Source organism: Schistosoma mansoni, chromosome 4 (genome assembly GCF_000237925.1).
Source record: "Schistosoma mansoni strain Puerto Rico chromosome 4, complete genome".
Classification (NCBI taxonomy): Eukaryota; Metazoa; Platyhelminthes; class Trematoda; order Strigeidida; family Schistosomatidae; genus Schistosoma; species Schistosoma mansoni.
Window position 1 is genome coordinate 3,699,568 of NC_031498.1, and position 13,497 is coordinate 3,713,064.

At 35.7% G+C, this 13,497-nt stretch overlaps 1 protein-coding gene across 1 annotated transcript; it reads left to right on the forward strand.

The window, feature by feature from the left end:
* Positions 1-4,211: 4,211 nt before the first annotated feature.
* On the forward strand, positions 4,212-13,074 carry Smp_149900 (putative chaperonin containing t-complex protein 1, eta subunit, tcph; the record flags this gene model as incomplete). Its single annotated transcript, XM_018796569.1, has 8 exons — positions 4,212-4,217; positions 6,023-6,465; positions 7,223-7,373; positions 10,161-10,346; positions 10,389-10,675; positions 11,563-11,714; positions 11,791-11,979; positions 12,802-13,074. The coding sequence occupies 8 exons, from the start codon at positions 4,212-4,214 to the stop codon at positions 13,014-13,016; spliced, it is 1,629 nt and encodes a 542-aa protein (XP_018651698.1). The 3' UTR covers positions 13,017-13,074.
* Positions 13,075-13,497: the final 423 nt, after the last annotated feature.

Below are 13,497 nucleotides of genomic sequence, written 5' to 3' on the forward strand. Positions count from 1 at the left end.
TCAAAACTCCAAATACCTGTGGTATTTTTATACCGAACATCTGCCCCGGTCTAAAATGAGAGGCTGAAACAGATGGTGACCATGTTGATTACCTGACTGTGGTATTTGTTCTAACTGATGATTTCTCTGTTTCGATCACACACTTGTTACGAATTCCAAATATAATACATCTGTACAAAAGCTCCCTCAAAGAGATGATAACCCATGTAAACATGTATTTCGTCCTCAGCAGCTTCCAAAATATTGGAAAGTGTCATTATCTTCCCAATTTTCAAGGAAGGGTATGAAAAAAATCCGCGACATAAATGGTCAATATCGTTGCATCCAGGACCGTGAAAGCTTCTGGAAGTGGAGTGGGTAAACAAGTGAGTGTTCGATATCGAAAAAAAACAATCTAATGAATGTCAACATGGACTCAAAAATGGCGGATATGAGGCTACAGACATTCCACCATGATAGGATGCCTGTATGATAGCCCGTGTATTCAAACTGATCTAGCAACTAAGAATTCTTGAGCTAATGAAATGTAAGCAGATAGAACTGAGTGAGTACAAGTGGAAGTATTATATTTGGAATTCGTAATAAGTGTGCTATTAAGAACAGAGAAATCTTCATTTAGTACAAGTACTGCGACCGCCAAGGCTTGATTGGGAATCAAAATTTCTGTAGTCGATTATACGTGTTCTCCTTCAGTCCGTCATGTGTTTGTCTGGCTGTGTATTTTTTATAGACTAGTATGGTCTAAAGTCTACCCATTGGTATTAGAATTGACAACGGAGATCGGAACGGACTCACCTGGTTCCTGGAATTGTATACGACCAACATTTCGGTTATGTGTGGTTGAATCATCGGTATTCGGAATTTGAACAATATATTTTCCAATATTCTTTGCCACGGTCCTCGTGGCTAGTCGAAGATCATTTCCACAATAATATGTAATTTTTGAAGACTCTAAACACCTCATATTCGAATGATGATTCTTTCTTATTGATAAATTTGATGTGATCTCTTTTGTTGCAGAATGTTCAGCGCTTGTCTACTGCAATAGAAATGTATCTACTATCCTATCCAGTTCAAAAAATGTTGAAGCAGCAATTTAGCAGTAGTTTATAATGTTCTGACGAGCTTTTCCGCCTGACCACTAGAACAAAGGTTCGTGAGAGCAGTGAACAGATGTCTAGACCCTATATCACTCAACCGAGAATTGACTGTGTTTGCAGCAAAGTGAGAGCTATTATCAGGCACTAATACTATTGGTATCCCCTTCCACTTAAGAGCGTTTCTTAATTCTTCGATTGTAAAGCGACGATTCGGTGAAGTTTTGAGAAAAGCTTCGTGCGACTTCGAATAAGAATCAGTGACTACAGGTGCATAGTATTGGCCAAGAAATGGCCCACGACAATCTGCGTGAATTCCTTGTCAGCCCTCAGACGATACTTGACGTGCAGTCTATTTCAAAGGCTGACGTTTCAACTTATGATACTTTTCACAATTGTTTGCAGTACGACATATATCTGTATTTATCCCCGGGCACTAATATGTGAGCCTTGCCAAGGACTTCATTTCTCAACACCCAAATATCCACTATGAAGATCTTCAAGGACGGATTTATGTGATAAAGGAGGAATAACAACACTATCATTTAGACAAAAATACCATCGGAGGTAGTTTATAGCTAATCCCGCTTTGGAAAATGTACAGGGAACCTACGTTTCAGATTAGCATTCCAACTTTTTCGTATATCACTAAGTATACATCCAATGTATCTATGAGTTCCTCTGATGAGATCTGGACGTCTCACCAGTAAAGGTTGTACTAACAAACACTGTGAAGTATTAACAGGTCCATCTTATAATGATTGCAGAGAAATGCAGTCAACATGTTGAATTCATTTGGCACTCCTGTGCTGGACCATATAGTCATAGACATTGAAAGCAATACTACATCGTTGAACCATAGAATCTGAGGAACGTGCCAAGGATTATTCAAGATGATAGGTGAACTTTGAAGTCTCATGATATGAGACAACAGATTTCTTGCCAACTAAATATTTATGAAGTCTTTTTACAACCCAAAACACAGTTAATGTTTCTCGCTGAGTTTATGGATAGCCTTGTTCCGAAGCAGTAAGTGTGCGTGAAACACAGATTATCAGTCTACCTTTCTGTTCAAAAACTGCACTAATACCTACAGGTGATGCATCAGTAATAAGTTCAGTATGAACATTGGGAGAGTAAGTACGAAGAACAGCATCACTTAGGGGAAACTTTAGTAGACTTCGCAAGCATGACTCTTGTTCCTCACCCCGTTTAAATTGATTAGATGTCAAGATTTGAAATAAACGATGGGGTCAAGGGGAAATTAGGAATAAAACAAGAATAATATTGAAGAGCACCTACTAGCAAACTTAGTTTCGTAATATTATCTTGAGATGATGCATTCGATAGTGGAGCTAGTTGCTTCATATTTGGTTCAAAACCGTCATCATCAACTAGGCACCAAAAACAGTCAAGACTAGATACACAAAATGAACACTCATTTGGATTCACCGTAATATTCTTCCCAATTAAACGACGCAATAAAGCATTGAGTTTTTGATCATGAGCTACTTTATCAGAACCATGAATAATAATAATAACTCACAAGGCATGTGTGAAAAATAATCACTTTACACAAGCGATTCCCAGAGTCCTCGTACATCCAATAATCCCCAGTACTGAGATTTCTATGGGTCATGCCAAAACGTTAGAATCTAAAGATTTTACGTTCCTGAATGAAATAATGGACTGTATACTGCATGTGTCCACAGTAAAATCATGGAACGAACTAAGGGAGGTAAATACCCGCTTCTGATTACAAAAATTAAGGATAAATGATTATTAGAAACATCCAACGTGATAGAACCGGAACTAGAGTGTTTACAGCCCAACATAATGTGTCCCATTTTACTACATATAAAGCATTTAGCATGACGAAAGACATATGGATCACGTGAAATTTACCACAGGATAAACATTTACCAAGCCCATGTTCAACTTCGTAACCTGCTTTGTCATTCTTTGTTGAATCATTTTTCACACTTCCACGGGAATGGGGATACTTATTAATCCAAACGAGAGCTTGAGAGTTATTGAGAATGTAAACCATAGCAATAACTAAGCGGAGTATTGAGAATTTTGACTGACTGGAAATCAAGCTTATTTATTACCCCATAGTTGATACGTGTTGTTTTAATTTCTTGGAATAAACTTTTAGGTCTCTGAATTATATAATATAATGACTTCAACTTATTATTTCATCGTATCACCTTATGGAACTTTGATCTCTTTCCGCATTCAGAGCTAGAACTCTGCATATGACTAAGCAATTTCTCGAGGGATTGACATTATATTCAAATTGGTTTCTTCGGGAAAGCCATATTCTATAGCAGGTCAGACGCTTCTTTACTAATGAATGACAAGAAATGAGCTGCGCATTTATTATATTTAATGTCTTTTCTTGTCATGCACCAGATTTGAAACAGCTCCAGGTAGTCTTCAAAGACATTTTCATTTGAATTAATATCCAGCTGTTCGAAATTCGACATCATCATGACGCCAGCATGATAATAAAAAGTGTCTGAATTGATTCAATAACTAAGAATTCTCGAAATAGTGCAATTTAAGGCAGGTAAAACTGAAAAAGTACAAGTGGACATATTATATTTGGAATTCTTAATAAGTGTGTGGTCAAGAACAGATATATCGTCAGTTAGTACAAATACCGCAGTATGGATAGCTTTTTGGGGTCAGACATATACATGTGTTGTTTCCTTATTTGTTTTAGTTACTCAATAAATTGCTATTCCTCATCCTCTGATAGACTAACACATAGATCTCAAAGCTAGCCTTATCACCAGAACGTGAGTCTAGTGAAGCCAATTACTGTGTAAGCTGATCATGAATAAACTGAATTTTGTGTTTTTCCTTTTTCGTACATCTTACAAACTAGGATAATGAAACTTCGCTTAGTAGGATTGGCTGACCATTTATCCTTGAGATCCTATTAAACCAAACATGGGAGGTGAAATGATATAAAATCAAGAATGAATTTCAAACACTGAAGTAAAATGTTTTTGAATAAGTCTTATTTGTTCTCTTGAAGTTAGTTTAACTTATCCACTTCGTCTGCGAGTTCGGGGTTTACAGGCGCGCGCGGTACACATAGTAACCATGCTTGTAGGTTTCACACAATGGATTGTTTTTTTTTGTATATTCGTGTCATCAATTAAATACCTTACTTCGGCCACTCACATATTTATTTCTATGATTGGTCAGTTAGTATGAGATGTGTGGAAATGTCGGTTACTCAAAGTCATGCACAAACTCATTGGGAAGTAAATTATCATTAAGGAAGAGGGTTAATGATATGAAAATGGCTCCGGCTGTATGTGGTTAGTGAACACTCATTCATTTAGAAGAGCTGAAAGTGTATGGTTCTGTCATATTATCATTCTAGAGGTCTGTGCTTCTGTTTATGGAGGTTTTATGCAAAACAATCAGCACTTTCATCGCGTTTATTTATATCACGGAAGTCAAGTCTCTTTTAATTGCCTTGTTGTTAAAACGATTGGTAGTTTGTCGTCAAGTTTTATGCGTGAGAGACTAGCGTGTGACACCCTTTGTTTCACAGGGTGGGTATCAAAACCCTTCTTAGTGGCCTGTAGAATAATCTGGTAACCACCTATGTATACAGTTTGCAGTATCTGGGATATTACCTGTTTTTTTTAAGTGGTATCATTGTGAATGGGTTACCATGTCTTACTGTATTTATTTTAACATTATTGAATGTGTAAATACATGCTCGTTTGTTGATTTTCACTTCATTAATGTGAATTTATGCATTAGGAAGTCTCCATGTGAAGCGTTTGGCCAAATCACTGAAACATTTGTATGCAACTAACTTATCTCCTTGAAATGTGAAACAACACAAGTAGATTTATGTACAGCTCCGTTTCATACAGTGATGACTTGCTTTTTCCATCTAGTTTGTTATCTGCATGGTAGAATATCTATCTTTTAGTGACTTTTTTGATCATAAGTAACTTATTTCTTCCTGGATTCGAAATGACATTTTTGAGTATCAGAGTCAACTAAAGGGTGTCATAGATCAGCGTTCTGTTAGCAACGGTGTAACACGTATGTTTTGTGATACCTTTTGCTGAGGTCCCTACATTGCACGCTGTCATCAGCAAAAATCAAATAAACATCAACCACAGCAGTGACTTCCGACAGTAATTGTCAGTAAGCTTTAAAAGTTTAATCGTCAAATAAATCAGCCAGATAATGAATAGCTAGAACATTTTGTTCTCAGTCTTTATGTACTTAAATGAGTATAGGTTCCATACAATGTCTCGGGATAACCCGACATACTTTTTCAAGTTCAGGTGTTTCATTTTGATGATTGTACCCAAACTTTTGGTTATGAAAATCGCAGCCCAGGTGGGTGCTTTCAGTGATGTTTAGTTTCCCAAGCTAGATGGTTTTATTGTGGAGTTTTCATTGCCATTTCGTATATCTTCAGGTCTTACCCTTTTTGGAAGTGTTTTGGCTATTTTATGATATGCATGGTGTTCAGTTAATTTATTATCAGTTGCAACTATAAAGTGTTCGCAAGTAATCCAATTATCATATTAGAATTTTTTGTACAAATATATAGTACCTCACAGTAATGTTTACAGTTACTGTTCATTAGTTACAATGCTATATCTTTTCCTAGTAATCTTTTGTTGTACGGTGGATGTGTCTCGTAGCACAGCACACTAAATTTCGCATAATTCATAAGTTGTCTATATTGTATGCTTACCTTACAGAAAAAGTAAGCCTAATAAATGAAAGATGTTTAATTCAAATTAGTCTGATTGTGGTTACCATGTGACTAGTCTCTTACCTCAGGCCACAGAAACATCTTTGTAGTATAAATAATCACATCCATTTATTTGTAGTTTTCCATCATTACACAAACATATTTCACTTCTTTACAGCAACCAGCTAGGATTATTCTTCTGAAAGAAGGCACTGACTCATCACAGGGGATTCCACAGATAATAAGCAATATAACTGCATGTGAAGCAGTTTCTGATGCAGTCCGTTCCACACTGGGTCCTCGTGGGATGGATAAGCTTATAATAGATGACAAAGGAAAGGCCACCATATCGAACGATGGAGCGACAATCTTGAAGCTTCTAGATATTGTTCATCCTGCTGCACGTACGTTAGTCGATATTGCGCGTGCCCAAGATGCCGAAGTTGGAGATGGAACAACAAGCGTTACACTTTTGGCTACTGAGTTTCTGAAGCAAGCTAAGCCATTTCTTGAAGAAGGAGTTCATTCATCTGTTATTGTTCGGGCATTTCACCTTGGTGAGAAGATGGCATTAAAGCGATTGGAAGCTATAGCTTGTCGAATTAAACAAGAGAATCCTAGGTAAGGTTTTTACCTATTTTAATGAATAATTGGTATCATTTTCACAATGTTGATGCAGTTCTGCCAGGTTTGCAGGATGATTCATAACTTATTACTCTTTGAGTATTATTCGTGCCCATAGTTCAAGTCACAAATTAATCCTAGACATTTATTGAAAAAGTGGAAGCATTGGACAGCTTCTTAGTATAGGACTTAGCAGTGTGAATTTACGACTTCCGGATTCAGGAGTCAAACCTTGGAGCTTCGATCTCGCTTACAAACGCTCAACCTTTAGACCACTAAGCTGACCTGTCGGTGGTGTTAATGTCCAACTTCAATTGATTCCCAACATTGCATGACACCAAACTGCGTTAAATTTTACTGGCTATGGCTTCTCACCAAAACTCCATGAGTTACATCTAAACGTTAGTTACTAATAAACACGTAATCATTGTTAGTATAAAGGGGTTTGTGAAATTTGTAGAATTCTCATAGTTTTAATCATGAACTGATTATTTGTTTACCTTTTGTCAGGGCTTCATCCAAACCAAATAATTTTGTTAGAATTTTTACGTACAAACATCAGTAAATTTCAGTGACTCACTAAGTTCAGTATTGGGGTTTTTAGAGTTTATCATTTATTCAGACTGGTAATAGCATCACGTAGATATATGAATGTTCAGAGTTATTGAAAAATTAACTGTCAAAATTTTTCAAAGCACTTTTTGATGACAGGTTATTTCGTTCCATATCACTCTTCCAATATACTTTTTTCCAGCGAACAACGTGCTCTATTGGAAAAGTGTGCGTCAACTGCTTTAAGCTCTAAGTTAGTAGCTGGATATAAACAGTTTTTCTCCAAATTGGTCGTTGATGCTGTCAGTTTGCTGGATTCATACTTACCGTTGAAGATGATTGGAATCAAAAAGGTAAGTAATTAGTCATCGTTATTAAAGCGTTTCGACACTGTTCGTTTTTTCTTTCTACTTGGTTAGTATGCTGCTCTGACATCCCATTATATACAAGTAAAGGCCTAATCTTTTATTTGCGTTGATTTTGACATGAAGCTTCATACTTGTCCCTACTTTGTTGACCATATACTCTATTGTCAGCAAACGTGTATGACTTTTCATTCAATCTCAAGACCAATATGTATTTTATAATGTTAGTAAATCCTTTTTTATTCTTTGAAAAGTCTAACCACTATAAATTCCTTGTTACATCTATTTTGAATAGTACTTGTCTCGACTTTTCCTTTTAATTGGTTAAAATACTTTTCATATCCCTTCGAAAAACGAGTCATTCTAAGTAACTTTTCATGAAGATAACTCTACTCACTGTTGGTGGGCCTGTAAAATAGTAATGAAGCATCTGTTTATATATTTAAACGTATAAACATTGGTACAAGGAGGCACCAAATAGATATTAGCCACATAAATCATTCGGTTTCTGTGAAGCTGAGTTACTACCCAAACCGAAGCAGGTGGTTTTCCTAGAGGGCCACACTCCGAGCCTTTGACCTAGAGGTCTAATCCCCAAAACAGTGGATCAATGTAAGGAGATGCAATCCCATGGTAGCCGATGATCAACAATAGGTTCATACGCCATTTGTTCCATCTGGATCCTGGAGCCCATGCGCACCATTCGTTTGGAATCAAAGTTTTACGATTCCCCTAGGTAGATCCTTCGTATCCACCAACCCGGTTAAAGCGCCGGACATTCTATCCGTCCTCTCAATTTTCTAAATAACACCCCTACTGCGAGAGGGCAGTGGCTGTATGCGCGTGGCCGTATGAGAGCATTTCAAGAGGTAAAGTTGACTCTCCCCACTGTCGGCCGTACCAGGGCATTTAGGGCCAAGCATCTATGGTTTATGCTAATTAACATTTCGTTGGTTGGTAAAATCTGAATTGAGATGTTCATGTGTAGTCATTTAGATTGTTTTTTTATAAAATAGCACCAACTTGGCTTTTTTTTCAGCGCGGGTTAAATATCCTCAAGATTCTTATTAGTTTATAAATAATTTCCGTTGCAAAGTCTTGTGCTTGATCATGTTCATCATTACCTGATTTTGAACATTACTTACTCGTGATTATTGTCAATGTAGTAAGTTCGTTGACTTCAAAATTTTTAGATCGGTCTTGGGATAGTGGGTTAGAAAAGCTGGATGTGTTTAGTATCATTTCTTTAAATGACACTACGTTTGTATGTCAATTCATTATAGTTCCGCAGCATGTATTGGGATGTTTTACGTTTTCGTACAGTCGATATTAAAGCAAGGTTAATTATTGAAACTACGTTAAAGCGTAGTGAGCTTCATTTACGGTAGTATTATCTTGACGTTTTTAGCAAAGCTAAGCCCCAATATATTCTTAATAATGTGGGTTTATATTCGGAAACGATACTTAAGTAAACAAACCATCTAAATTGATCATCACTCAAGTCCATTCCGAATAAGTGATCTATATGTTTCATTGAAATCACGGGTCGATCAATGTTAAACCACTACTGAAAATCTGGAAGCACTGGACGGCCTTTTCTTTTTAGTATTGGACTCCTTACCAGTGCACACTCATGATCCCGCATGTGGGACTCGAACTCAACTTCCAGACCACTGAGCCGGCATCCAACAGTCCTGGATTCGAGCCCTGCTGAGGAGTTCCATACTGGAACAAGACGACTTTCCAGTGCTTCCAGGTTTTCAAAAGTGGTCTACCATTGATCAGTTCATGATTTAAATGAAGTTCAACGATCTCCACAACCCCATACCGAAAATAATATATACGCGACAATTTTTAAATGTCTTATGTGATGAATATTTTATAAGAAGGGATCCTATTTTCCCATATTCCAGTTGTAGGGATACGTTCAAATCTAATCGGTTAGAATGGATATTGGATAAGCATGATATATTGCTCTTGTCATAATCTACAAAGTAGTGAGTTCATGTCATAAGAGAAATCCAAGACGTATTTGAATGTTAGTTTGCTTAAGAAATGATCTGTTTTAAAATAATCGGTCTCATTTTACTGAGCGTTTAAATCACTTATTGGAAATATTCTTCATTATTTATATTAGATTAAATGGTACCGTTATTGATATTTTGACTGGAATTTTATCAGTCTTGGTTGGCATATGTACACCTACAAATTGCCTCGATATATTCGTTGATACAAGTTTCTGTAAAATAGGTAAAATGCCGCTAGCAGTGGAATCCAGGACGTGCGTTTCTTCCTCTCTGTGACTTATCAGCTGGGTGTACCTACATCTTAGAGTTAATGTCCACTTTGGGATTTGAACCCTGCAATGTTCGCTTCAAACGCCAATACCTTATCCAACACTGGTCAAATTTCAGAATATTCAATCAGTCAAACCATAACACACTTATAATGGTTATGTCTTTTGAACCTGATCTATCTTTTATTAGCCATTGTTTTTTACCCGAACAGTATGTAATAACAAGATTATATCACATGTCTGCAAATAACGTAATAAAATTTCAGCGAAGGAATTAACTACCATTAAAGTTCTCGGATTTTTTATGCTCTCACGTAAAACAACTGTTTAAAATGTTGACTACGTGCAAACACCTAAATATATTTGTCCATCACATCTTTTTCAAAATAAAGTCGAGCAAATATAATCTATTTTTTGTCCTTGTTTATTTTTTAACGATTAATATGCTAATGTTTCTTAACTCTAATTTTTATTTTTAGGTTTCTGGTGGAGCATTGGAAGATTCACTTCTAATTGCAGGTGTAGCATTTAAAAAAACTTTCAGCTATGCTGGTTTTGAAATGCAACCCAAATCTTACAAGTCACCGAAAATTGCACTTTTAAATATTGAATTAGAATTAAAAGCTGAGAAAGAGAATGCCGAAATTCGTGTCACTTCGGTGGAGGTACGAATCTTATTCCATCATTTAAATACTTTGTAATTTTAGGAATACCAGAAGGTAGTTGATGCTGAGTGGCAAATTCTTTATGAAAAGCTAGATATTTTATATAAAAAAGGGGTTCAAATTGTTTTATCCAAGCTACCCATTGGAGATGTCGCTACTCAGTTTTTTGCTGATCGTGATATGTTTTGTGCCGGTCGTGTACCTGAAGATGATCTAAAACGTACTCAAATGGCTTGTGGTGGAAGCGTTCAAACAACTGTTCATGGACTTTCAGATAATGCTCTCGGAACTTGTGAATCCTTTGGGGAAATTCAGATTGGATCAGAAAGGTGTGTTAAAAAAGAAACTTTACAAGCATAATTTCCAGTTTGTAGAAGTCATTACCAAAGTTTGACTTGATAATTTCAAATAAATTGAACATTGGGTAGATTGTTATTAATAGTAATAATATATTTGTAATATCTCAATAAGCAGAAAAATTAAGTTTGGTCAGACCTGTTTTTGATTGATCTCACCAAATATTCTTGCTTGATTTCTTTGTATTATTTAAACTTGGGTTAATTTAATTTGTTGATTTATTCTTTGAAGGAGTGGCTTACACTGAGTCTCGAAACATCAGAAAATTAGAAACGCAATTTTTCTACTCTTTGGGATATTACAAATACATCATTTCTATTAATAATTTCTAGTTATGTCACATATATTCTTATTATTAATTTAGCTTACCAGTCAGTTATTCTAAGTGGATGTTATTCTTATAAAATCGATTGATCTTTTTTATAAATGTGTTGTAGGAGGATCCATGTAACTTTAATAGCACTGTAGTCTGGGAATCCGACCATCAAGCTATAGGTTAGAACATTATTCTACTATCGTTTATTCAATGTCCGTCTTAATAAGTGTAGTTTTAGTTAATATGTTCATTAAATTTCATAATACTTGAGACTTGTTCGAAATGTATTGTTTATAGTTCGCTTTACGTGTCATGAACTTATGTTTTGGCTTTGTATTTTCAATGTACAAGCTGACAATAAACACCGAATCATTATTATTTTAGACAGGTTTGCTAATATCACTTCATCCTGTAAAAAAACCACCAACTAAAAAATGTTTGCAAACACGGTTTAAAATATTATTAATTGAGTCATGCTTGTTCGCTACATATATTTTGCTTTATAATAGTACACTTTGTGTTTCTTTTTTTCTATAACTTAAGATTTAATATATTTGAAGGCTGTCCGCAAGCCAAAACTTGCACAATTATTCTTCGTGGTGGAGCTGAACAATTTATGGAAGAAACTGAAAGGTCACTGCATGATGCTATCATGGTAGTTCGAAGAGCTGTTAAAAATGATGCATTTGTTGCTGGTAAGTAAATCGTTTAATTATTTTGTGTTCTTTTTGAACATGTTGAACTAATGATTTTTATTTTTTCCCCATACAGGTGGTGGAGCCGCCGAAATGGAACTCAGTGGCTATCTTCGCAAAGAAGCTCTTCAAATTGGTGGGCGTGAACAACTGTTGATAAGCGCTATGGCTAGAGCTTTTGAAGTTATCCCTAGACAATTGTGCGATAATGCTGGATTGGACTCAACTATTATTCTAAACCAACTGCGTCACAGTCATGCAAAAGGTATCATAGTCATTTTAATACGTTACATAAAATCTGAATAACTTCTTTATCAGGTACTAGATTAAGTATTCACTTATAGATTAGATCTATGTATGTGAAAGTTAGCATTATTGCTCAGCTATTCAAACCAAAGTAAATATATTGTTCTAACTTATGACCTTATAATTGAATGCTAAGTGGTTCAATCAATAGTTATTCGAATTAATAAGTTATTTGTTTCAGCGTTGAATCTAAACATTGTTTTCTAACTCATCACATCTTTATTTCCATACAACTTTTGAAGATTTAAGTAGTTATAACTGTATGCACGCTAATGCCAGTTGAAAAAAAAGCAATGAATCACTGGTTTTCTGTGGAACCTACTTGAATGTTTCAGAGAGATATCTAGGGTAACAAACACAACCAATTTCTTAGTAATTTCTAGTTTAATTCATCAATACTCTGTCATGACTCATAAAGTTCTTTTTTAACCAATAAGTTGTACTGTATTTTTAAAAAGGCGGTGAGCAGTATATGAGTTCTTACACAGTTTTTTTGTAGCTTTTACTTAGTAGTTAGAGATCGGTTGATTGACAATCAAAGATCAAGCTCATTTATATGGTTTATATTGGACTGCGTCTGTGCAACACTCAGATAGATCCTCGCTAATTTCTACAACTAAAGCTAGTAGTCTGATATATCTAAGGACTTGGGAAGGTGAGTATTCAAAACATAGAAAATTGACAAGTAATAATGTATGTTTACCATTCATAATCTCACTTTTAGTTCCAGGAAATAAAACTTTGCACATTTTAATCATATTTCACAATGTTATCGTTTTAGGCGATATTTGGTATGGCGTTAACATTGAAAAAGAGTGCGTATGTGACAATTTCGAAAGTGGCGTCTGGGAACCAGCACTTGTGAAAAGCAATTCCATAATATCGGCCACCGAAGCGGCTTGTCTTCTGTTAAGTGTAGACGAAACGATCAAAAATCCAGAATCAAAGGGTGCTGAAGATAATACGCCTGTTCGGCCTCCTGGAATGAGGCATTAAAGTACTATCTGCGTTGTGCTTTTAAAATGAATAGGCTGAAATAAATAATTGTTCATCACTTTTTTGTAAATTCTTCCTACATATGTTAGTTATGCTAACAAAGTTCCAGTTATTTAGGTTTCAGAGGCATGATATACTGTAATCATTTATCAGTACCGGGCATTTGATGTTGGTAAGTGAAAGAGTAGTATTTTTCCTACTGGGATCTTGGTAACACTTTCATATGCGTTATGCATTTAGACGTAGCTGAGCTGAGGTTGGACAGGTGCACACTACGAAATTTCAAACCTCGATATAGTCCATTGGTTTTGACTGAAATTATGAAAAGTAGGATACGCTGCACGTTGACCAAAACGTTCCCTCATTCTTTGGGTGTTTTATACTAGAAGGCCTATTGCTTTTAATCATCATCAATGGATCCTCATGCAGTTAACTTATCTGGCCTCATATGTGGAGACATGTTTTGAAAATGATTTATTGA